This window comes from Aspergillus flavus, chromosome 5 (assembly GCF_009017415.1).
Source record: "Aspergillus flavus chromosome 5, complete sequence".
Taxonomy (NCBI): Eukaryota; Fungi; Ascomycota; class Eurotiomycetes; order Eurotiales; family Aspergillaceae; genus Aspergillus; species Aspergillus flavus.
In genome coordinates, this window is record NC_092408.1 from 344559 (window position 1) to 367300 (window position 22742).

General features: G+C 49.0%; 9 protein-coding genes across 9 annotated transcripts; 6 read left to right on the forward strand and 3 right to left on the reverse strand.

The window, feature by feature from the left end:
- The first annotated feature begins 15 nt into the window (after positions 1–15).
- On the forward strand, positions 16–3051 carry F9C07_2284336 (uncharacterized protein). The gene is made up of 6 exons (XM_041293169.2): positions 16–91; positions 174–544; positions 616–692; positions 749–1520; positions 1585–2058; positions 2115–3051. The coding sequence occupies exons 2-6, from the start codon at positions 217–219 to the stop codon at positions 2360–2362; spliced, it is 1899 nt and encodes a 632-aa protein (XP_041147131.1). The 5' UTR covers positions 16–91; positions 174–216; the 3' UTR covers positions 2363–3051.
- Positions 3052–6415, forward strand: F9C07_2284337 (uncharacterized protein). Its single transcript, XM_071510689.1, has 4 exons — positions 3052–3818; positions 3895–4100; positions 4183–4315; positions 4369–6415. The coding sequence occupies exons 1-4, from the start codon at positions 3803–3805 to the stop codon at positions 6123–6125; spliced, it is 2112 nt and encodes a 703-aa protein (XP_071364213.1). The 5' UTR covers positions 3052–3802; the 3' UTR covers positions 6126–6415.
- Positions 6416–7475: 1060 nt separating this feature from the next.
- On the forward strand, positions 7476–7866 carry F9C07_6844 (uncharacterized protein; the record flags this gene model as incomplete). The annotated part of the gene is made up of 2 exons (XM_071511528.1): positions 7476–7565; positions 7648–7866. 2 exons carry the CDS (start codon positions 7476–7478, stop codon positions 7864–7866), a joined length of 309 nt encoding a protein of 102 aa, XP_071364214.1.
- A 2378-nt stretch (positions 7867–10244) lies between these two features.
- Positions 10245–11346, forward strand: F9C07_6843 (putative dioxygenase; the record flags this gene model as incomplete). The annotated part of the gene is made up of 2 exons (XM_071511527.1): positions 10245–10547; positions 10606–11346. 2 exons carry the CDS (start codon positions 10245–10247, stop codon positions 11344–11346), a joined length of 1044 nt encoding a protein of 347 aa, XP_071364215.1.
- Positions 11347–11639: 293 nt separating this feature from the next.
- Positions 11640–14195, forward strand: F9C07_6842 (putative C6 transcription factor; the record flags this gene model as incomplete). The annotated part of the gene is made up of 10 exons (XM_071511526.1): positions 11640–11799; positions 11850–11913; positions 11967–12768; positions 12823–12856; positions 12948–13017; positions 13067–13087; positions 13139–13473; positions 13523–13697; positions 13753–14041; positions 14099–14195. The coding sequence occupies 10 exons, from the start codon at positions 11640–11642 to the stop codon at positions 14192–14194; spliced, it is 2046 nt and encodes a 681-aa protein (XP_071364216.1).
- Positions 14196–14219: 24 nt separating this feature from the next.
- Positions 14220–16705, reverse strand: F9C07_1611659 (FAD binding domain protein). The gene is made up of 8 exons (XM_041293161.2): positions 16184–16705; positions 15990–16118; positions 15232–15893; positions 15108–15163; positions 15001–15049; positions 14745–14934; positions 14554–14657; positions 14220–14483 (listed from the first exon to the last, which is right to left on the reverse strand). The coding sequence occupies exons 1-8, from the start codon at positions 16253–16255 to the stop codon at positions 14372–14374; spliced, it is 1374 nt and encodes a 457-aa protein (XP_041147134.2). The 5' UTR covers positions 16256–16705; the 3' UTR covers positions 14220–14371.
- Positions 16706–16987: 282 nt separating this feature from the next.
- On the reverse strand, positions 16988–18557 carry F9C07_2284341 (uncharacterized protein). Its single transcript, XM_041293162.2, has 2 exons — positions 18304–18557; positions 16988–18247 (listed from the first exon to the last, which is right to left on the reverse strand). The coding sequence occupies exons 1-2, from the start codon at positions 18512–18514 to the stop codon at positions 17157–17159; spliced, it is 1302 nt and encodes a 433-aa protein (XP_041147135.1). The 5' UTR covers positions 18515–18557; the 3' UTR covers positions 16988–17156.
- On the forward strand, positions 18275–19206 carry F9C07_1611380 (uncharacterized protein). Its single transcript, XM_071508256.1, has one exon. It carries the CDS (start codon positions 18586–18588, stop codon positions 19051–19053), a length of 468 nt encoding a protein of 155 aa, XP_071364217.1. The 5' UTR covers positions 18275–18585; the 3' UTR covers positions 19054–19206.
- A 153-nt stretch (positions 19207–19359) lies between these two features.
- On the reverse strand, positions 19360–22125 carry F9C07_2107484 (uncharacterized protein; the record flags this gene model as incomplete). The annotated part of the gene is made up of 6 exons (XM_071509023.1): positions 19360–20449; positions 20515–21063; positions 21132–21156; positions 21211–21438; positions 21485–21561; positions 21611–22125. 6 exons carry the CDS (start codon positions 22123–22125, stop codon positions 19360–19362), a joined length of 2484 nt encoding a protein of 827 aa, XP_071364218.1.
- Positions 22126–22742: the final 617 nt, after the last annotated feature.

Below are 22742 nucleotides of genomic sequence, written 5' to 3' on the forward strand. Positions count from 1 at the left end.
CGCATAACTTTTCAAGCCGCGCTCCTTCCATCTTTCAACCCCGAAAAAGTAGCCCTTCTGCCGACAGGCTTTCGCCGTGCACCAAGGACCAGTTCGTATTCCCCAATCCATGTATTTTTTTTTAATCCTTATTTACTTCCTTTCGCTAATAGATACCTTGCTAATCGTTGCAGAATTCGATAGGATCGAGGAATACGGGTTCCTAGCCGGGTCATCATGTCGAACGAATCACCACTACCTCAACCGGTGAAGAACGTGGTTGTTGACACTGCTTCTCTTCCCGCATCTTCATCGGCGTCAGTCTGGGATCGTGTCTCGAAATGGGTGTCTGAGAATAAGGCTCTTGTTTATACCATTGCTGGTGTCGCTGTGGTCGTGACCAGTGCAGGTGTTGTCTACTATCTCTCCGACTCGAGCCGGCCGGCTCAAGCTCCTCAGCCTACAGAAAAGAAGAAGAGCAAGAACCAGCGACGCAAGGAGAAGGAAAAGGAGAAGAAGAAAGCCGAAGAGAAAGAGAAGGCCAAGGCTGCTGCTGTTCAGGACGGTATGTCCATATAGATGATCTCCCAGGTTTCCGACCGCTCAGCACCGAGCCTGGAACTAATGATTCCATAGAGAAGAAGAAGGCCGAAGAAGCTCCTGAAGAACTCCCCGAAGTTGACGAAGCTACTGTCGGACAGCTATCGGAAGAGGTGGGTTAATGGCGCCGTGGTGATAAATGAGCGCTGGCGCTGACACTGGACTGTAGACACGAAAAGCCTATGCTGCGAAGCTGAAGGCTGCCGGTAACAAGGCTTACGGCTCTAAGGACTACAACAAGGCGATCGAACTTTACGGAAAAGCTATCCTTTGTAAACCTGACCCTGTCTTCTACTCGAACCGCGCTGCCTGCTACAATGTCCTGTCCGAATGGGAGAAGGTTGTCGAAGACACCACTGCTGCCCTTGCCATGGATAGCGAGTATGTCAAGGCCTTGAACCGGAGAGCTATTGCGTATGAACACCTAGAGAAGTTCAGCGAGGCCCTTCTCGACTTCACTGCCAGCTGCATCATCGACGGCTTCTCCAACGAGGTCAGCCGTGTCGCTCTTGAGAGACTCTTGAAGAAGGTTGCGGAGCAAAAGGGTAAGGCGATCTTGGAAGCTAAGGGAAAGAAGCTCCCTAGCCCGACCTTCGTGTCCAACTACCTTCAGAGCTTCCGTCCCAAGCCCCTCCCAGAGGGCCTCGCTGAATCCGTTGACTTGAGCGAGGATTCTGGCAAGGGCCAGTTGCGCAAGGGTCTGCTCGCAATGGCACTGAAGACCGGTGATGGCTATGACGAGGCTGCCACGGCCTTCGAAAAGGCCCTGGAGCTTGGCGACCTTGGTGAATTCGAAGCCCTTGCCCTCAATTTGAGAGCCACTTTCACTTACCTCGAGGGCAATGCCCAGGCTGCCCTGGCGGACCTCAACAAGAGCGTTGAACTGCAGCCATCTCTGGTTCAGAGCTACATCAAACGTGCTAGTCTGCACCTTGAACTTGGTAAACACCCCTAAATCCCGCAGCACCATTGGTAGTCGTGTCACTTCTAACAGACAGTGAATAGGAAACAAGGATGCCGCTGCGGACGACTTTGAACTCGCTATCTCCCACAACAAGGACGACGCTGATATCTACTACCACCGCGCCCAGCTTCACTTCATCCTCGGCGAATTTGCCGAAGCCGCTAAGGACTACCAGAAGTCCATCGACCTTGACCGTACCTTCATCTACTCTCACATCCAGCTGGGTGTAACACAATACAAGATGGGATCTGTCGCATCCGCCATGGCCACTTTCAGAAGATCCGTGAAGAACTTCGAGGATGTGCCGGATGTCTACAACTACTATGGTGAACTTCTCCTTGACCAGCAGAATTTCTCCGAGGCCATTGAGAAGTTCGATAAGGCCGTGGAGATGGAGAAGCAGAGCAAGCCCATGGGAATTAACGTTCTGCCCCTCATCAACAAGGCGCTCGCTCTGTTCCAGTGGAAGCATGACTTCCAAGAAGCCGAGAATCTGTGCCAGAAAGCTTTGATCAGTAAGTTACCGCTGCTATTATGCGCAAACAAGGATTATAGTCTAACCCCGCTCTAGTTGACCCTGAATGTGACATCGCTGTGGGAACTATGGCACAGCTCCTTCTGCAGCAGGGCAAGGTCTCACAGGCTCTCAAGTACTTCGAAAGGGCCGCGGAGCTGGCTCGTACCGAAGCTGAGATTATCAACGCTATCTCATACGCCGAGGCAACCCGGACACAGCTCGAAGTGCAAGAGAAATACCCTCAGCTCGCTGCACGCCTGCAGACTATGGGTGCTGGCCTCGGTGGCCCCCCGGGTCTGTAAATTGAGACATACTTTCTTTTGTTTTCGCGTTTGAAGTGACCAAGACGTATATGTTGGATTAATAGTGTTTGTCATTTTTCCTTTCCCCCCACTTGCATACCTCAGCTAGAACGAACAGGCGATGGCTCATGTCTGGCCATGATCCTTTTGTTTCTAGTCTCTTCTGATACATCTAGGGTGCCGGAGCCTTTCATCTGCGCATGTACTTACTAGCTTTGCTTCCCCTTCTTTTCCCCGGTCCCCATATACTTTCTCGGTCCCCTTGTTCGGGTAATACAAGGGAGGTCACTTTCATATTTGTTCTTTCCCCCCCCCCTCTTACTTATACTTCACTTCCTTTTGAATGCAGCACCGGGCTTTTTTTGTGTAGGAAGAATGGCAGAGATGAGCAGGAAATTGCAGTGAAGGCATGTGCGGTGCCTGAGGCGTCATGTTTAACTGGGAAGACGGGAAAAAATCATGTATCATAGCCAATGGAAGAGTTGGAAGGGTGTCAAATCAGACCTACCGTATCTGCCTAAACAGTAAGGAATTTCAAAAAGGGAGTCGAGATTCGGAATTTCATTCATGGTTCTGAGAGGGTGAATCTGATGCTTTTGCAACCGTGGGCGAATAATACTCGGGGCAGGGGTTCATTATATACTACGGTGTAATGGATACTGGTTGCAGCCTAAGGGACGAAACTAACACTAAACAACTCATGATATGGTCATGGGGTTTCCACCTGACGGGGCAGGCGGAAACCCCACTCTTCCGCCTATCAGTGCTTTGCGTATCAGCGTCATCATTGGAAACTCCATCTTGATACCAACTCATCCGTCCCTAAGGATTTCCTTTCCTCTTGTTGAGTCACTCCAGTTGCGAAGATCGGTCTTACATTTGGACTCTCTTCTGTGGATTACTGTCGGCTGACCCGGAAGCTGTGCTCCTTTCTCGCCTCTTCTTCGCCTCGTATCGCTCTTATACCCACCTACATAGTACTAGTAGCGTCAATCATATCATCTAACTACTGCCTGATCTACGAGAGTTGGGGTTACCAGCTTTCCACCTATTAACGAGCAGTTCTGTTTGAGTCATTTTCCCGATGCGTGCACTTGCTACGTAGCAGGATAGCATAAGCCAGTGGTTGTCGTGTTTCACTGCCTGACAGCGACCGTCCCTTACACTCAGGCTGACCTGGTTGCATAAGGTACGCATTCCTTTCCCCTTTCCTGCCCCTCCTCTCACCTCCACCATCCACAGAGCGTGTCTTGCTTTACTACCAGCAACATCCTCGACACCCCACAGCTTTTAAATAGCCGGTGGATGTTTTGGTACTACTTGTTGTACCGACTACTAAGGACTCGCGTTGTAGTTTGCGTCGGGAATATTTGGCTTCCTTAATACTGGCTTTGGCTATACCTTGTTTCCCTGGAACGGATTTGTGCTGAACAAGCCAAGATGCCTGGCACAAAGGGTATGTGAATCTTCCTTCAACTCTAGTCAACTATAGCTAGTGAATCTTGCCTGGCTTATACCACTCTACGTCCTAGCCATCGTCACCCTTTACCCGCTTAACGTATCGGACGTCCTTCCATATCGTTCCTTGACATTCACGTCGGACTACGATCATATCGAGGTTGGCCGCGCCTCGAAACGTGAGAGGAAGAACCTCATCCCTACCAACCATAATGGACTGTTTGACTCTCGCGTGATGTCACGGAATCATGCAACGTTGCGTGTATGTTTAAACAACAAGGTACGCTAGCGGAGTGTCTCTAATAGGACCTATTATTTCCTCGCATCCATCATGTGGACTATACTGATACCTATGGCTTTAGACAGTCTATCTCAGTGACGGCAACTCTATGCACGGCACCTGGGTGAACGGGGAAAAGATACGCGCTGGCGAGGACACTATTGTTAGGAGCGGCGATGAGGTGGTTTTTGGAACAGAGGTTGTTCGTGGCCATGGTGAGTCTTTTGTTCAAGTAGAGTTCAGAGGATTTCCTGACCTGGTTTCAAAGAGACTTTTCCTCCACTTAAAGTTCGCTGTGAACACCAGTGGATAGATTCTGGGTATGCTACACGCGTACAACTGATGTTGGATACACTAACAGCGTACAGTGACGAGGTTGTGTTGGATGTCAGCAACAACCACCAACCAAAGCGGGCAACTAATACGTTCTGCGTTCCCGACGATGACGACGATTATGGCAATGAAGTGATTTACGATTCAATCCCAGCCCCAGTAGTGACGGCTGTTGAAAGTAGCTCTGAGTCAGCAGACTCAGATCCTGGCTTGGATTCGGACGACGACTCAGTCATGGAGATTTCCTCCCCAATTACTTCCCCGCCTAAAGGTGGTGACATCGTCGGATCACAGCAAAGTCCGATTGATATCGACAGAGAGCAAGCTGAACAGCCTCTTGCAACCCCAAGAATGACTCCACCCTCAGCTGTTGATGTCGCAGAGGAGACCAGCAACAAGGTTCAAGAACAAACCTCCTATATTCTTCATAACCCGGAAAGTACAATAGTTCTGGATTCTGGAGAACAGTCAGTTGCCGAACCTAGTGACTGGGAGAGTGAAGATGACGACCAACCTGGTTCCATGGATGACTCAATGTCCGAGTCACAGTCGGCATATGATGAGGAAGAATCTGACCCCGAGAGGTTTTCCGTGAGATTAAGCTCTGCTCCATACATGGATATCAGTCAGGGCATACAAGAAGACACGGCTTGTGGTGATTATGATACTTCGAGTAGGGAGTTTTATTCGAAAGGCAAGGAAGCAGAAGGACGCACGCCGGATCTTACCCGTCAGACCGCGGCCAGCTGCGGAATTGGTATGCCTCTCTTTGACACTACCTCTCGGAGTCTCAATGAACCGAGTACGTCTTGGCCGGTTACTGCCAGAGATGACGCGAATCCCAGCCTCCCTTTACATCCGAGTGGAAAATTATTCGATCACTCACTGGCCGGGTTCAATTGCACTGCCTTCACACAGGCAATGGAGCCTTGGCAAGCACACCCTGCTGACGGATCAGCCTATCCTTTTTCAGATCACTGTAGCCCACGCCCTCCTTATAAAGATGGTCCGTTTGTCAACTCACTATCCCAGTTTGTTGAGAGTAATAATCGAGATGACGCTATAATCCCTGCCGCTACCGCTCCTGGTAACGAAAACATGCAGAGCCGATCTACCGATATTGAGATCCGTGGAACGGAGGCGGGCGGCGACATCAATCCGAGTAATGTTGGTGTGCAATCCTCATCCCTTCTAGAGAAAACCCGTGCGCCAGAATGCGATACCTTTGCCTCATCCCATAATAATGTTGATCCAACATCGTCAAAGGCTACGGCCATCCCTAGGCAGGGGCTCAAGAGGAAAGCAATGGATGCGGAGATCAATTCCCAGGATGATGATAGCGTCGTTATTCAGGATACTTACCCCTGTACTGAGAACAATCGCTCAGTGGATGAGAGACCTACAGAGGAAGAGAATGATTCATGTTTTCCTGATGCCCAGCCACAAATCACTGTACCCGAACTGGGAAACGTACCATCACAGCTCACCGAATTACCTGCCACACACGCTTCTCAAAAGCCCGATAGCCATTGCCTTTCTATCCCAGACAACGGGAGACCGTCGAAGCGGTTGAAGACAACGGCAACAGCAAATCTCAAGAGTCATGCTGCTACTGCTGCCCTAGGCGCAATTGTTGGTGCAGTCGGTACTGTTGCTATCCTTGCCTCGCTCCCTGCGGATTACTTTGCTTAGAAATCCAGCTGGTTGCTTTTGATACGAGTTGGATCTCGTCTTGGCCATTGCATGACTTTTACGATTATTATGCACTATCATTCAATTAGGAGTTACCTTCGTTCATGAGTTTAATGATTGGGAATGTCGTCTTGCTATTAGGTATTATCGTTCGGGGTTAGGGTCAGGAGAATTGCAGGCTGGTGCATTCGTCTATATGATATTTTGACATGTTTCTCGGTTAGGCCAATAATAGCAATCAATTCAGTACCTTGCATGAGATCTATAACTTTCGAAGGTTAAACGCACCGTACCTTTGGCCGAGCTTCACCGGTGGTGAAGTAGCCTTCGCCTTCCAGGGTTGGTCCTTTCAGGACCGACTTTTGCTTATAGGTAGCCGAGCATGCGTAGTCGCGATGCACTGGGCTGATTAAATGCGTACAGGAACCGGTCGTTTCAAATACCGCTCATTGTGCCAGCATCGAACCTTCTTTTTTCTCCGGTCTTCGGCAAGGTATTGTTTTGGATTAACGGTGTTCGGCCCTTGTTGAGTCAGCTGATAACTATGATGATTGGTGTGCTCCTTGAGTGTCTGTCGTGCTTCGCTTTCGTGGTGTGTCAAGTGCTTTCCAGGGTTCATGCTCGAACCATCAACGGCGATGTCCTTTCCTGAGTGAACCGATTCCAGTTCCACTGTACGACCAGTCACTTTTACTCTGTATTTCGGGATACCATTCAGCCGCAGCTTAAGTGGCAGGTAACTCGGAGGTACATACACAGAGCGCAGGATGGTGCACGCTTCGGGCCAGTTCCAGATTGCATACGCGCGTGATTTGTAGGCCCGGCTACTTGCATATATTTAGCCTCGTACACGCATGATATTCTACCCTTTTTAGATTTTGTTTGGCATTCCTCGTCATCAAGCCACACATGTTTGGCTGTCCAACGAACGCAATAAATCGAGCAACCGGTCCTGTTTCTATGGTGTCCGAGCTCCCAAACACTAGGCAGCATGTGGTTGTTTTCATATTTTCTTTTTTTCCCTGCGAGAACCGGATCTTGAATTTCAAATAGCAGTCAAATCCCGTCTTCAAGAGGGTAAAGCCCCACGCAGACGACTGCAAGGTGACGAAGTCTTATCACCCTGCATCGTACAGGTAATCCGAGGACAGCCTCCTCGACGGGCCCTGTTTCATCATATTCCCAGGAACACCCTTTTACATGTGACCAATAAACGATCACAGGCCATTCTGGTACCAAGCTTCATGGGCCTGATTGGCCTGAGTAATGATCCTTTCTCGCCGGAGCGTACAAGTCTACACCAAATGACTGAACCGTTGTGGAGCACCGCATCAAGTCTTTCCGGCTTCTATGCTAGGCGGCAGCGTCCAGCAGATGAGACATTCATATCTAGATAGAGCGCGGGAAACTCGGCGCCGAGGAAAACACCATGAGGCTAACGTATGTTGGTGTTGTGCTCTAGTTTCGGAGCAGTTCATATTTTCGGTTCAATTATCCGATTTTGTGACTATTACTCGGATAGGAGTCGATTGAAGAGGATTCTTATGATACTGCCCTTTTCTTTTTCTGTCTTTCTCATTCTTTGATCTCGATCTCTAGTCCAATCGGAGGTAGTACTTCCTCCGACATTGCAGCCCCAGCCGTTGATCTTTCTGTCACAGCACGACTGGGAATGGGGCGCGACTGCATTGCGTGGTTCTGCATTGGCAGTAGCCAAACGTATCACTCCTTGGTGATCTGAAGGATTTTCTGATTCCTCCCCAAGGAAGCAGAGATATGCAGTTCTACTCTAAGGGCCTTGCCGTCTTACTGACTGATGGTCCACCAATAATTGTTCAACCTTGCGCAATGATCAAATTCTGCAAATGCTGAGTATGCACGATTGATTACATCCACCATAGGCACCATATGTTATTGCTAACACATACTGATTATTCGTCCAGTGTTCCCACTGCGTCTATGGTTTTCGGTTGTTGTTTAAACATCCCTAAACCGAGGGTGATTTCAAGGCTGCACGCCCTCCTGCACAGATGCGTGCGCGGGTAGCAGTGAACTGGACACTTAAAAGCGACGTACCAGCTGATTTGAAGCGGTCAGTATGTATGTACATGGGTATGTATCTACTCAACCACTTTGCAAGTTGAGTGACACAACGCTGTGTGGCTGCCATGCCTCTAGTTTTAATTCCCGTCATCTACACCCCACCTTCTATTGTCATCGGCGCTTGTCAGCGCCGGTCGTCGTTTCTTTTCTTTGTTGCTATTTGAGGATTGATAATGTCAATATCATGTTCGCTGTGCCGCATTTATCCCGACCCGCCCTAGGCGCAGCTCGCAGGCACGCCCTCGGTCCGGTTGATAATGTTCGGAATAACAACTATGGTTCTGACCCGGCTTAATGGATCAAGGATGCCTCAAACCTTCCACAGTCCGACATGGCTCAAAGGACCTGTTGGGTGTAGTCAATCTTTGCTTACTTGCTGCATTTTAAGCAGATTATGCAGCCATTTGATGACCCTTGACCATGCCGCATTGCCCGTATTCGTGTCATTGATATGGGTAGGATACCGACTTTCCCGAAAAGCAACATCCTCGATCACTGGAATCGATGTCCTGCTGATCCATTCTAAGTATCCTCCGACAAGAGGATGTTGGACAACGATTCAATATTGCCAATGCGGATTCCACCAGCGTCCATTGACTCGAAGCTCAGTAGGACAATCTCCCTGGCATAGTGCCACGGTTCCAATATAGAGGATAAATAGTACTCGCTCCGTGCAAGGAGCAGCCTGGCTTCGCTGCTGGCATTATCCTTCTGCATTCCCGCTTCTGCCTTTAGCCTTGGCTTTTTATGAAATGCATATGCCGATAATCTCGATGCAAAAATATACCTATCTGTCGGAAGAAGCGGTTCAAAAGAGTATTTAAGTATGGGTTCTTCCACCGAATCGGTCATCGTCAATGCCATCCAAATAACTTGTCCACCCTGACTTTTTCTCTTGCTTCTTGGTCGAAAATTACACCACCATCCTGTCTACACATGGCCCACCTGGCACGTTCAACACTCCACCTTGATCCAGAACACATATCATGTACAGGCGGAGGTCGAATAGCCCTGACATGCAGAAGTTGCGCTGGAAACCCTCGAAGGTTTGCTTCCCTGTTTGTACCCAAACTTCTGATGTTGGCTTAAGGTTTTCCAGAGTTATGGATTGTAGTAGCTGCCAGGGGCTGGGCTTTAACACATTCGTCTGTGCTCACTGCAACCCCGAGGCAGCGGCAGGGACAGTCCGAAGTGCCGTCTCCTCGCTCCATCATTCTACCCCCGAATCGTCACAGCCCAATTCTCCCACGTCGCTGAGCAGAAGCTCCTCTCGGTCAATGTCTTCGCAGAATAGCGGACATCAGAGATAAATTTGGGACAGTTGGGAGTTGGCAATATTCATTCTACAACTGGAAGAGTGTGTAGTGGACTGCGGCCTGGCGCTGCTCATATGTGCCTTGGGGCCGAGGGCTCAATCCTTGCTTTCTGCCTACTGTTGGTTGTTGCAGGTGAACAGGAGTATTAGGGGAATGCCGGTCATGGGGGCAGCATCTTAACTTCCACATATTCTGTGAATATGTGTCTTCTTTCGTTTCATTTCATATCCTTCTCCGTTCCCTCCCAGTTTTATCTCTTCTTTTTGCGTATATTTACTCACAACGCTCATGTATGCTCCTGTCTTCCAATCCTGGCAGATTGAGAACAATTGATGGCAATAAGAATACAAGGTTGCGTCATGTTAGGTTTCCCCAACTTCATTCCAAATTCTGACTGATGCACTACCGCTTCCAAGCCTTATTCTAGGCTTTGGTTACTTACTTACGGGAATGGAGAAAGTGGAGTAGAACATGTCAACATACGAAATGTCGCACGCCTGACAGAATCGGATATTCCGGTCGTTTGGTTCGCGGCTTCTCCGAGTTCGGGGAACATGCGGGTGGGCCAGTTATGACGAATCCCCTCAAGGATCTACAAGTACATAAGGTCGATCATTGTGAAAACCCCTTTTCGCGACCTGGAAGCCTTAGATTTTTAAACACTCCGCAACTGATTTCAGAACTTCCATATCATCCTACTATGGCTATCTCATGGACGAAACTCCCCCCTCCCTCGCGGGTTCCCTACGCAATCCCTCAACTGGAGGGGGAGCGTATCACAATTCCTGGCAGTAAGGGAGTATTTCGTATCCTGGCGTCTTCAAAGCAGACAAATGGCTTGATGGCTGTTTTCCAAAGTGGCGCGGTGCTGTCCGATGCCCCGGGATTCCATTACCACAACCACGCCCACGACGTTTTCTTAGTTGCGAAAGGCTATCTGAAATTATGGAATGGAGATAAATGTCGCATCATGGGACCAGGTGACTTTGCATATGTGCCGCCGGTACTTCACTTCCGCATGTTTTGCATGGAGAGAGAAGCAGGATCTGACACATCGCTAGACAGTCATTCATAATCCCGAAATGTTAGGTCCGCATACAGAAATCTACGGCCTGATCACTCCCGGTGACTGGGTTGATTTCTTCCGACACGTCTCCGAGCCCTACGAAGGCCTACTTGTACCTGAGAGTGACGACCGTGATTTAAAGTCCTTGTTGATACCCAAGGTTATGGCTGCGAAGGAAAAGTTTGATGTTGTATTCCAACCAAACTATCAACCCCCAGATGTAGGAGACTGGAAAAAAGATGATGAACGTCTTCCGGACTCCTCGCAGCCGTTCTACCTACGTGCCAACACCGGCCCAAGGTGGATGCTGGGAGGTGTTATGTCTCGGCCATTTATCACAACGACCCAAAGTAACGGGGTGTGCGCAATTTCAAGCATTGAATCATCCTGTGAATATGGTCCTTCACTACTATCAAAAAATATGACGTTCTACGACGTGGATCACTGCTTGTGTATTCAAGAGGGAACCCTAGTCGTCCGTCTAAAGGACTTAGCGGATGCCGTCTTCCGTGAAGGTGAAACGGTCGTCATTCCAGCAGGTCAGACATTCGCCCTAGCTTTCGACAGCAGATACGTGCGTGTCTGGTCTTTCACCGATGGCAATGGTATTGAGAGTCTGGTGCACCGGTTGGGGAAGCCATTTGAAGGCGTTGTTCTGCCTGATCGGGAGTTAGAGTGGGATTCGGCCCACGTCGAATCTGTTGCAAAGGAGCTGAATGTAGATATCTCCTTGTAATAGTTATCGTATGCTTCGTTTCGCTAGACAATACCCCGAATTTAATATATATTACTCAAGCAGATTAAAAAGTTTAGCTAAAATAGTGTTCAAGTTCCCCGCGGGGTGCCCCGCGGGGCCGTCATGTGACGGCTAGGCAGGTCGGCAGTTGAGTTGGTGTTCGGCAATTCCGGCCACTTTTTGTCGCGTCGCATACTCTCTGTACGCTGCGCCTTCCCAGATGCACATCCCAGCATCATCACCCCATACATACATACAATATATCTTAATATGACGGATATGACTATAGATGGATGATGCAACGTCAGACGCAGCGATCGTCATCAATTCGTACCACAGTGGATGATTCTGGTCCACCTCGGGCGAAGCGGCCCCGTGCTGCTCAAGCCTGCGACAGATGCAGACTAAAGAAATACAAATGCGATGAATCATACCCTTGCTCACACTGTAAGAGTAAGTCGTTCGTCTGACATCTACTCAGCGAATAGATCTGACCTGCACAGAAAGCGGCATCAATTGCGTATATCAAGGGAATTACCGACAGCGTGAAAATGACCGCTCAGCCAGGTGAGTTACGATTTTTGGTGTGCTGTTGTAATGACTCTGATGGCGTTTATTAGTTATGTTTCCGACTTAGAGAAGAAAGTAGACGAGCTTTCCGCAAAGCTCCGGGTGGCTGAATCTGAAATTGCTTCCCAACGCTCTCCACAGTCTCAGAGAGAAGCGACAGCCCCTGAAACCAGGCAGATGCCCCATTCCATAATAGAAGCGACCCCGTGTTCCATGCCTCGGCATGGCTCGACCCCAAGAGAAGAGATACCGCTGTCATACGACAATCATGATGAGGCCGGGGACTCTGTGGAGGATGAGATCAGCGAGCTTAATCACCATACCAACGGCATCGAGTTTCACGGGAGCACATCGTCTACTGCATTGATAGGCCATCTTCAAAAAAGACACGAGCCCAGACGAACTCAAGAGCGACATAGTCTCGCTGGTGTGCCAGAGTACTCTATAGTCTCGACTCTGCATAATTCAAGTTTCTCGCCTTCATACACGGCTGGTCCGGCGCAACCCGCGGCGCTTCATGAACACAACTACTACTTTGAGCAGGCTCATGCATTTATGAACGGATATTTCGAGAACATCCATTTTATTCATCCTCTGATTGACAAAGAGGACTTTTGCCTGCGAGCCCACGATCTGTGGTTCAACCGAACTACACAACCAGAACCAAGTTTTGTCGCACTGTATCTGAGCATTCTCTCATTTGGCGCCTTGGTTCGTGTTTGGGATGAGGAGCGACTTGGAGGATTGACGCGTTTTGAGTGGAGCCGGAAGTTGTTCGGCGAAGCCCAAGTCTACCTGAACTATCTGCAGTTTTCGAATAATCTGGACACAGTCCAGTGCTTGTACCTCATGGTATGCATAGTCTATATCTATTCACACACACATCATTTGGCTAACAGTGGTTAGGCTAAAATCTGCCAAAATGAGCTAAATCCGAATTGTCAGTCATCCTATCCTTGCGGTGATATCGTATTGCTAATGTCTAGTAGTGGCTTATATGTACTTGGGTCTTGCTATACGCACATGTCTAGCTGCTGGTTTCAACAGAGAAGTGCGTAACTCCACAGAGCAACGGGCGGGTTGGATCTCAAAAACTTGGTGGTAGGTGCACCTTTAATTACTCAGTATCACCAGTGCTAATTGTCTACAGGGGCCTATTCTCTCTGGAAATGTGAGTTCTTTCCGAAGTTGTAAATCGCTGTGATGTATACTTATGAGGCAGTGAGATGAGCTTTTCAGTTGGCCGTCCTGATACTCTAGGCATGGATGAATACCACAATCGAGCTCTTCCGGAAAGAGACGATTCCGAATATGCCATCATACCATGGATGGTTGACTTTGCACAAATGATCCGCAAGGTGTCCGTGCAAATCTACCATTCTCGAATTACCTTGCAGGATAAATTGCAGGTTGCGCTGCAAATTGAGGCTGAGTTGGACAGATGGATGTTGAGACTCCCGGAGAGAATTAAGCCAGATATCCTGAGACAAGGAGCATCTGGCGGTGCACTGCGAGACCCAAAGTGGGCTCGCCGGCAACGGTTAGTCTTAGGCATTCGTAAGTCCTCCACCGTTAACACTACAAAACTGTCGACTGATCCAGATAGGCTATTATAACGTCAAGATGCTCCTGTTCCGCCCATTTCTCAGTCACTTTACACGCAAATTAAGACACCCACCGATCGAACTGGAACAGACCATCGGGAAGTGTCTTGACGCTGCGATGAAAACAATTGAAGTCATCTACGATATCTACCGGATTCATACGTTCTTCCGGTGCTGGTATGTTCAGCCCTGATATTCTGGAATTTCCTTCCATTCTAATCTGATCTGATAGGTGGTATAACACAACATACGTGATGTTCGCCACATCAACCCTGTTACTCCCCATGATCAAGCTTGGCATGTGCCCTGAAACTATCCCACTGCGACGATCCGTGGAGATGGCGCTGGAAATATTGGAAGCAATGGAAGAGTCAGTTGTGGCACGGAAGTCCGTGGATCTTATCAAGCGGTATCTCAGGGAATTTAGCTTGTCGGACGCTCAATCAAGTATGGTGAACATTGAGGGAAGCGTTCCAGCATATGCAGCGGAGAGTCCTAGTCAGGGTACATTTGACATACCGGTATGTGACCTACATTTCACTCTTTAAGGCGCTCAGAACCTAACTGTAACGTGGTAGGAATGGGCTCACGGCTTTGGATTCCCGGATTGTTCATTCGAAGGAATCGCCCGGCTCTTCGATGATATAGGAGGACTGCCTATGTTGGACAATTGATTGTACTATATGCGATTTTAGAACTCGTAGCTACCTATGTTGCTTTGTACACACGCCATCTCAAACAACTCGTACATTCATCTACTACCCAATCTCACCATGCCAGAACTCCTATAGACCCAACACATCAAATTGACTGTACATACACACATTCATCAAAGTAAAAAAGAAACAGATCTAAAGATTCGCCTTCTTCTTCGAAAACAACTCCGGGTTCCGCCCAACAGCCTTCTCCACCTCTTGCAGCGCATCATACCCATACAACCAAGGTTGCACCTCAGGACACGTCCTACACACATCCACATCAGCACTTAACCCACAACCACAACACTCAAAGAAAGAGGGGGAAAGAAACTCACCATCGACTAGGAAATGCCCCCTTAATCTCCTTCCCCAACTGCGACAAGAAAATCTCATCTCTCTTCTCCTGCTCGGGTCCATTGTGCATGTGGAAATCGTTTCTCTACGGTGATCTGTTAGTTTACTTTTCCATAAACCAAGTAAAGACAGAAACAGATAAGACAGGGCAGGAGAGAGACATAGACATTACCTGTTTAAACGTCTCTTTAACAATCGCCTCCCCTCTCGACTTCCTCAAACTCTCGTATAGGCGGAGAATCTTGGGGAGTTGTGATTTACTCTTCATGTGGCCCAGGAGGCCGCCGAGTACGGCACCGTCCTCGAGGGAGGAGTTTGCGCCTTGGGCTAGGTAGGGGAGCATTGGGTGGCAGGAGTCGCCGCTGGGGTTCCTTAGTTAGAATTGCTGGGGGAGTGGGATAAAGAAAACGGGGGAGGGGAGAGCGTACATGAAGACGAGGTTGGATTTGTCGTTAATCCAGGATTCCATTTCGCCGTCTGTATCATGCGTCAGCAACCACCCATGAAGGGAAAGGCGAGGAAACGAAAGACATACGATGCATCAGCTTCCACTTATCGACCGTGTCGACATAACCAAGGAACTGGTTCAACCTAGACGCGCCATCTGTGAGTTTCATCATCTCAACAAGACGAAAAAAAAAAGAGAGGAGGAAACATACACAGGATCCCACCCCTCAAAAAGCGCCCTCATCTCCTCCACACTGCCCTCCTGTCTCGACACCCCAGGGGGCAAATTATCCGGTACAAGAAGCACAATATTAAACATGTTCCCTCCACGCAACGAATAAGCTACCGCATGCGCGCCCGGCCCAACCCAAAAATGACACTCCGGGTTCTCAACCCAAGCCCTCAGTTTCGGATCCGTGATCTCCTCCGCCCTGAGCACAATCCGATACGCCAAATCCCCCGTCGGCAAGGGATCGTCCTTCTTCCCCTCGAAACATTCCCGACATTTCGACCACAGCCCGTCCGCCGCGACAATGAGGTCCCCACTGTAGGTCTTCCCGGAGAGCGTGTAGACCGTGGTGGAGTCGAAATCGAGGCGGTCAACGCGCTCGTTGAGGTGGAATTTCACGCCGAGGTCTTGGGCGCGGGCGAAGAGCGCTTGTTGGAGGTCGACGCGGTGGAGGTCGATGAAGGGGGCTTGGTATTTCGAGCGGATGTTGGTGTGGAATTGGTCTTCGTGGGCGAGGACTTGGCCGGTGTATTTGTGGACGGTTAGGGCTGTTGGTTCGGCGGCGGATTTCCAGAGTGATGAGGGAAGGCGCCAGTGGTGGAAGAGACGGGAAGCGTTGGGGGTGATTTGGAGGCCTGCGCCGACCTGGGTTACTATTCATTAGCTCGGAGATTTTATATCCGGGGTTATTATTTATGGGGAGTGGATCTGGGCGCGTGGCGTATATGTATGTGGATGTACCTCGGCGAGTTCCTTTGCTTGCTCAATCACTTCGACTGTATGGCCGGATGTAGCGCAGGATATCGCTGTCGCGAGACCGCTGAGGCCTGCGCCGACTATGATGATGTGGAGGTGGGCGTCTTCTGGGATCTTTTCATTATGTTAGTTTGTTTCCCCGCCTTGTTTAACCGGAAGACGTGACCTGATGAACTTACCATGGCTGTTTCCTCCCTGCGCGACTTTCCTCCCGATAACCTAGTCAAAAGACGAAAGATGTAGTCAAACATTGAGATACGTTGGTCACTGGAAATGTCAAATTGAATTGCACATAACAATCAACGCAAGGGGGCAGATGAAGCTCAAATACGAACAACTCGGCATCCAATCAGACGATTTGATCGTGAAGGCATTACCGGGGTCGGAATTGCCGACATTATCGGATATTCCACAGCTGGGCAGATCCTGGCGGCTATCTTGGATCTTATTAGTTGACTTTTGATTGGGCCAGACAAGGGGATCCTATGCCAGGTTGATATGGGGCCCCGGGGTAATTTGGAGCTGCTCACTAGGGCCTGGTCTGAGCTTTGGGGTTACATGGGTAGCTTATCAAATTTATGTGGTGGGATCGGGACGTGGTTGGATGCTATAGTTTGGGTTTGGATGTTATATTGCACGGAGGGGTTTTCTTTACTTGATACACAATTTTGGGGGTTTTTGTCAAGATATTGATATTTAATTGTACTCTCATCTCCTCCTCGAGAGTCCTAGTTTTAGGTATAGCAAATGCTTCGTAGCTATGTGGTTGTTTCGTAAGAGAACTATCTCATAGCATCTGTTATTTAGATCCGAGCCCTATCAGTAGACATAGGCAAAGTCCGAGCCCCTCGGCAGATCCGAGCAATACGTCTACAGTCGTGATTCCCACTATGGCTCTCGACAGTGGTAACCATCGATGGTACGTTCTTGTGGCGAATTCTCCACAGCAATGCATGGGGAGACCACTCCTGGGGTGGATCTGCGTTACGCTACGCTCGGGTATATCGGCATTTACGTAGAGTGGGCCAGCCGGCCAGATGGAAGTCAAGACCCAAACACATCATGGACGCTTCATTTGGCACGGTCTAATATCTCATATGCTCACTATATACATCTATCGCATAACATCATCTAATATCAGCGTCTGCTCGCCTAAAGAGCCGACTTCTCCCACTTAATGTCCTCCCCCACTATCCCCTCCACAGCAGGAATCAACGGCCGCAGGGCATATCCGTAGTCACCCCCATTAGGCGTGCGCAGCAGAGTGTGGATGTGGAACTTCTTCGGCTCTTCATTGTTCAAGAAGACGCCGGAGTGATGATCAAACTCAACGAGGATCACGGGGCTCTGAATCCGATAATAAAACGGATCCTCATCACCAAAACCACCAATCCAGGAGAAATACGTCTCCGACTCGAATTGCCGGATGTGATCCAGTTTCATCTTCCGGGATCGCTCGGGGAGGTAAAGTAGATACTGTTCCAAGATACCGTAGAGCAATTTCTTCTGCTCCTCGTTGAGCGATGAAGCGAGGATGCCCTCGTACGGAACCTCTCGGTTATCCCGATACGCACCACACACATGCCGCTGGTCATCCTTGTTCCAGCGACCAGGTGGCATTGCGGGGTCATGCATCTCGGCATACACGCGAGCCTCCCGCTGGAGATCTGGACTGAGTGACTGCATAAGTCGGAGACCGAGTTCCTCCTCGACCTGCATAATGCGGGTGCCTGCATACGGACCGGAGTCGATCTCATTGGGCTCTGCGCCTGTGAACCACGGCGAGGCGACGATCTGGCCCTTATACAAGAACACGTTCAGACAGAGATGGTGGCCGTAGAATGACCAACCCCACGGTCTGGTGGTAGAGGGACGTCCGAACAGGACGAAGTTGTAGGAGAACTCGTTCATCACCTTTGGTGATTCGACGAGCTCGCCTAGGAAGTGGTTGATGCGCATGGCTTTGATGGCTTTGTCATAGCCTTCTGGTGACAACGTGGCCTTGAGCACGTTGAGAATTGCGTCGCGGGTTTCGGTGTTGACTTCGTCGAGACGGAGACCTTTGTGGCTGAGGAGGAATTCGGGGTTTGACCATGTGCGCCATTCGGGGGAGTCGATGTGATATGAGAGTGCTTGGCGTTGTTTGTTGTCTACTATGGAGAGTAGCGATTCAACTGCGCTTACGATTTTGCCGATGGGAATGTCTTCATCTTGTAATGTGAATAGTCCAGGTCGGACATTTCCTGATCGGATATTAGCAATAGCACAGCAATTGTGGAAAAGAATACATCTATCATACCATCAGTCGTGACACCCTTGAAAGGCTCCTGCAACAAATCCAACCAGTGCATGTACAGCGCATGCAACCATGGTGGGTTGTGAATTGTCTTAAAATCATGGGCATATTCATGCGCATCTTGAGTGCGCATTACCTGGAACCGTTTCAAGCTCAGGTCGGGGAGATACTGGCGGTACTCGCCCGTAGGCTTGTCTGATGGTGCGCGCGTCATGTTGGATAGCAATTGAAGTAGTCGTGACTGATTGAAGAAAATTGGAGAAGAGGAGGGGCGCTACGTTTTAAATGCAGCTTATCTATACTTTGATTTTCACTTCCCCATATCGGATGATCCCCCGTGGCGTTCTCCCCACACTTTCCCCACAGCGCACCTGTGGAGAGCGGAAAACTCCTTATCCGTCGGCCGTCGATTCCATTTTAAGGCTGCTACGGATTCCTAATTCCTGGGGGTGGACTTGTGGGGTGATGTTGCTGGGGCTTACGCATATTATGGTGAAGGCACCCCGGCAGTTCTACCGATTTACGTATCATGCTATATCCATCTTGTGTTTTACGTCAATTTTCTTCCTTAGTATTTCTCCGAGTCCCGTCTTTAATAGTCTGAAGCACTTTCTCATAATATACAGTCATAATTGCAGGTTGGTGTCCTTCCTGAAACTTACACAACGCTACGTGGTTGCCTTCAGAACGAAGCATTATGAATCTTGCGATATCCTTGTAAGCAAGTTACGACAGCTAGAAGGGGGTGATTAAAATTCAAGCGCTTCATACAAGCATCATTACGCATATCAGAGGCGTTGAGTATTCTTTTCTATCTTTCTTCCTCATGCCACGGGAGTCGCACTTCGTGACCCGACATTCTATCTAGCCCATATCTACCCAGACGCTAATAAAATAGACCACCTAACACACAGGCATGAAGCAATGAATGGCTCCCTTACACAGATTTCAAAAGCTTACTCCGACTGACCAGCGGTCAGCTGGTGGTTCGATCAACACCGCGCATACCGATCTCTCGGGAGGCCTTGGCAGTGTACATTGAATTGCCTTCTAATTTAGTCACTCTTCATGACCCTCAGAGTCGCTGTACTCGTTACCTGCCTGCTGCTCATTCCTTGACACGACTACTTTGGAATGCCCCAGATGAGCCTGAGCACCAGATGCCAATAGAAGCGTTTCAACCTCGCGGTGACCTTTCCTCTTTGCCCACCCGAGACTTGTTATTCCATGGCAATCTTTCAAGTTCGGATCTGCACCTGCTTCAAGTAGCATCTTGACCACTGCGAGCTGGCCTCTGTATGACGCGACTGTAAGGGCAGTAGCATCGTGACGGCCACCAGGGGAGTCCAAATTGATGCCGCTTTTGATAAGCCTTTCCACGACGAGCGTCATTCCAAATGAAGCCGCATAGTACAATGGCTCTGTTGACCAAGCTTCTTCGGTAGCAGCCTCAGGGATCAGGACCTGGACCCAGGACCTAAAGTTACCGCCACTGTGTAGAGCACATGTTGCAAAGAAATCCATTATCTCGTCCAATTCAGAGTTCCCGAGCACGAAACCAGCAGGGGCCTGTAAGCCACAATACTGTCCCCAGGTCATAGAGGCATAGTTTAACAGTGGGAACTCCTTCAGACGCCTTCTAAGGGAATGTCGGCTTCGGCATGGCTTCTGGAATGCATCAAACATCAAATATGTCAAGCATTTCTGGAAGATGCATCGTGTAGCCTCGATCTCCTGCAAGCTGTAGTATGCGGCTGGGCCTTGTCTGATAGCGTCGGATGTAAGGAATGCTTTGACCGATGCGTGGGCTAATGTTATAATCGAAGTCACTTCATCATACGCTACTAGTCCTTGACATATCTTTAGGATGACTGTAGGGGAATATAGCCTGCATTCGTCGTCAAGGAATTTGTCTCCCTTGACGATGACCACCGCTTCGCTCAATGCCGATAACGTCATTGGTTGCCGGCTAAATGTAAGCCAGAGAAGTACATCTCTTGCGAGTTCGCGGTTATAAGGGGGAATTTGTCCGAGAATTACTTCGTACGTTCCATTCAAGCTTTCTGGCAATGTCGAGAGTGCCTTGCGGACATCTCGACCAGTTGCTTGGGCGCTGAGCAGATCAATTTGACATTGAACGTATCGGAACCTACGTGGATGGTTAACTCAAGATGTAACTTATCTGCATAAAGAGATTCTGTCGGCTGTACTTACATTCCGTTAGCCTTGGTTATAAGTACGGAAGTTATATCTCTTTTGGTGTGTGGTGGGAGATAACGAAGGCTTGGACGTGTCTCCAACTGCGCGTTTACGAAGTCCTGAATGTCGTTCTGGTTTGAAGATGGTTTCATTTGTGCCCTCAGGAGGTCATCCTTGCTCAGTGTCACTGAAGCTGCGGTGCTGGTAACCATCACATGTATCTGATATTCAGATTCTGCGAGGGTCAGCAATGTGCTTAGAATGTCTTCACACTCATCGCTCTCATTAACAGCATCGACAAAGATATACAACCGTTTTAGCTCACGCGCATGGCTGCGAAGTATCTGGAGAAGTGTATTCGGAGAAGGAAGTGACTTCTTCCTAAAATCAGGCTCCAGTACGTCAAGGGTTTGAGGAAAGCGATCGGAAAGCTGCGCGAGTAGAGCACCGAGAACATGAATCAGCTTCTGGGAAGCACTGAGCTGAAATGAGCAGTACGTGAATAGTGCTAAGCTATAGTCCGTGCTTTGGGTGGCCTTCCTCGCTTCTTCTATAGCAGTCGAACTGCAACCAGTACTCGTTAAAGACTGTATGAAAATTTATGATGGCTTTATTCCAAGAGTCGAACTTACCAGAGGACCGTTTTCCCAGACCCAGCTGAGTGAATTATTAGGACGTAGATTTAATGAGCATCGAGAATCCAAAGCTTACATTTACCCTCAAGATAGAGCAATCGAGACTCCTCCTGCCCCCGAAACCATCGTTGAAAAGGACCATCGATAAACCAAGATCCAGTGCCAGCCTGGCATACAGACCGTGCCTTGCGATGACTTACTTCCACGTCAAACGGACATATCCATTCCCTTATCTTCTGACGCAGGTCCTCTATGACAGACGCTGTTAGATAGTGCTCGGAGAATCGGAAAAGAGACGACAATCCTAAGACCGAGAATGTATAAGAATGGACATCTCCGTGGTATCTCACTTTGACTATCTTGTCTCATCAGGGTTCCCAAGTCCGTCAAGTAATTTATTGACGATAGGACCTCCTTGTCCATTGCCCTGATGATATAATCAGCTTCAATCCTCAATATGAAATGGAGACACATACGAGTTCTCATTCACCATAACCAAGATAAAATAACTTTTGAGCCGCTCAAGCTGGACAATGCTATCTTGAAGCTTTTCTTTCTTCCCTGGCCATCCTAACTGCTTGATGAATGACTTTCCTTTTATGTGTCTTTTCATCAAGTCGTCAAGGATATCTTTCAAGACGCCGTTCGCGCTGAGCAAGGCGTGCCGAAACGATTCTGACGAAATCGCTTGTGCTGACTTGGGATCCTGTATGTCCAGAGGACCTTGTTTTTCTCTGCTCATTTGCTCCAGAACTGCTTTCAGAGCGAAAAGCTCGCCGAATAATTCTCGAATCTCATTGTCGGCATTCTGAACCTCCTTGCAATATCTATACACCTGGCCAGCGGTTTCTATAACTTGAAGAATCAACCCGGTTATAGCGAGGGGGTCCGCCATTCCGATGGTTGAAGTCTGCCCGGTCACACCTGTCTGTTCGCAAACTAGGCTTACTGCTTCTTGTGTGGTCTCTAGTGCAGATTTGAATGCGATCATGGAGGGGTTTCGGATATTTGAATGTTGAGAAGTCGTCGCGAAAAGTTGCCAACTGCACACAGATCACCCCAAAGACAACCGGGTGCTGATTGAAAAATCTGCTGAAGCGATCAGAGAACTGAATTGCTTATGCGGGGCAAGAGTGATCAGTTTTAGGCCCCGTTCTGATTGGTGTTTGTAGAGATATACTAGTAAATAAGCCCGCATTGGAGGCGCACAGCCTTACCGCCCATACGAGAATTGAAGACTTTGTGCCTATCGCATGATACCCACGGCTTATAACGCAAAATGTACGAATTGGCTGAGCCACAATCGCCATGGTATTGAAAGTCTGCCTCTAGAATCCCAATTCTCTTTCGGTAGAAAGCGCCTGCGCCTGCGCCTAGTATGGAGCCTAATTTAAATATGGACGAGAAAAAAGTAAAAGACGATCGTTACCCACCAAGATACCTCCAGTCTCTTAATCCTTTCTTTAATGATGGACAAGGCAGTCGACCAAAGAAGGACCTCGGTCATCATCAGACGTCCTTACTCAATATGCTCCTTCTCTAGGTGAGTAAGTCTGCCCAGCGACCAATGCCGGCTTCCTATATCCACTCTGCACAACAGCCTTGCTC

Excerpts from the sequence above, each read along its gene's own strand:
- F9C07_2284336 (XM_041293169.2), top strand. The coding sequence starts at position 217 with ATGTCGAACGAATCACCACTACCTCAACCGGTGAAGAACGTGGTTGTT. Across the intron at positions 545-615 it reads GGCTGCTGCTGTTCAGGACG|AGAAGAAGAAGGCCGAAGAA; the intron begins GTATGTCCATAT and ends ATGATTCCATAG. Across the intron at positions 693-748 it reads TCGGACAGCTATCGGAAGAG|ACACGAAAAGCCTATGCTGC; the intron begins GTGGGTTAATGG and ends ACTGGACTGTAG.
- F9C07_2284337 (XM_071510689.1), top strand. Across the intron at positions 4,101-4,182 it reads GTGTATGTTTAAACAACAAG|ACAGTCTATCTCAGTGACGG; the intron begins GTACGCTAGCGG and ends CTATGGCTTTAG. Across the intron at positions 4,316-4,368 it reads AGAGGTTGTTCGTGGCCATG|AGACTTTTCCTCCACTTAAA; the intron begins GTGAGTCTTTTG and ends CTGGTTTCAAAG.
- F9C07_1611659 (XM_041293161.2), bottom strand. The coding sequence starts at position 16,255 with ATGTTTGACTACATCTTTCGTCTTTTGACTAGGTTATCGGGAGGAAAG. Across the intron at positions 15,894-15,989 it reads AAGCAAAGGAACTCGCCGAG|GTCGGCGCAGGCCTCCAAAT; the intron begins GTACATCCACAT and ends ATAGTAACCCAG. Across the intron at positions 15,050-15,107 it reads TAAGTGGAAGCTGATGCATC|ACGGCGAAATGGAATCCTGG; the intron begins GTATGTCTTTCG and ends CGCATGATACAG.
- F9C07_2284341 (XM_041293162.2), bottom strand. The coding sequence starts at position 18,514 with ATGACGCGCGCACCATCAGACAAGCCTACGGGCGAGTACCGCCAGTAT. Across the intron at positions 18,248-18,303 it reads CAAGGGTGTCACGACTGATG|GAAATGTCCGACCTGGACTA; the intron begins GTATGATAGATG and ends ATATCCGATCAG.
- F9C07_1611380 (XM_071508256.1), top strand. The coding sequence starts at position 18,586 with ATGCAGCTTATCTATACTTTGATTTTCACTTCCCCATATCGGATGATC.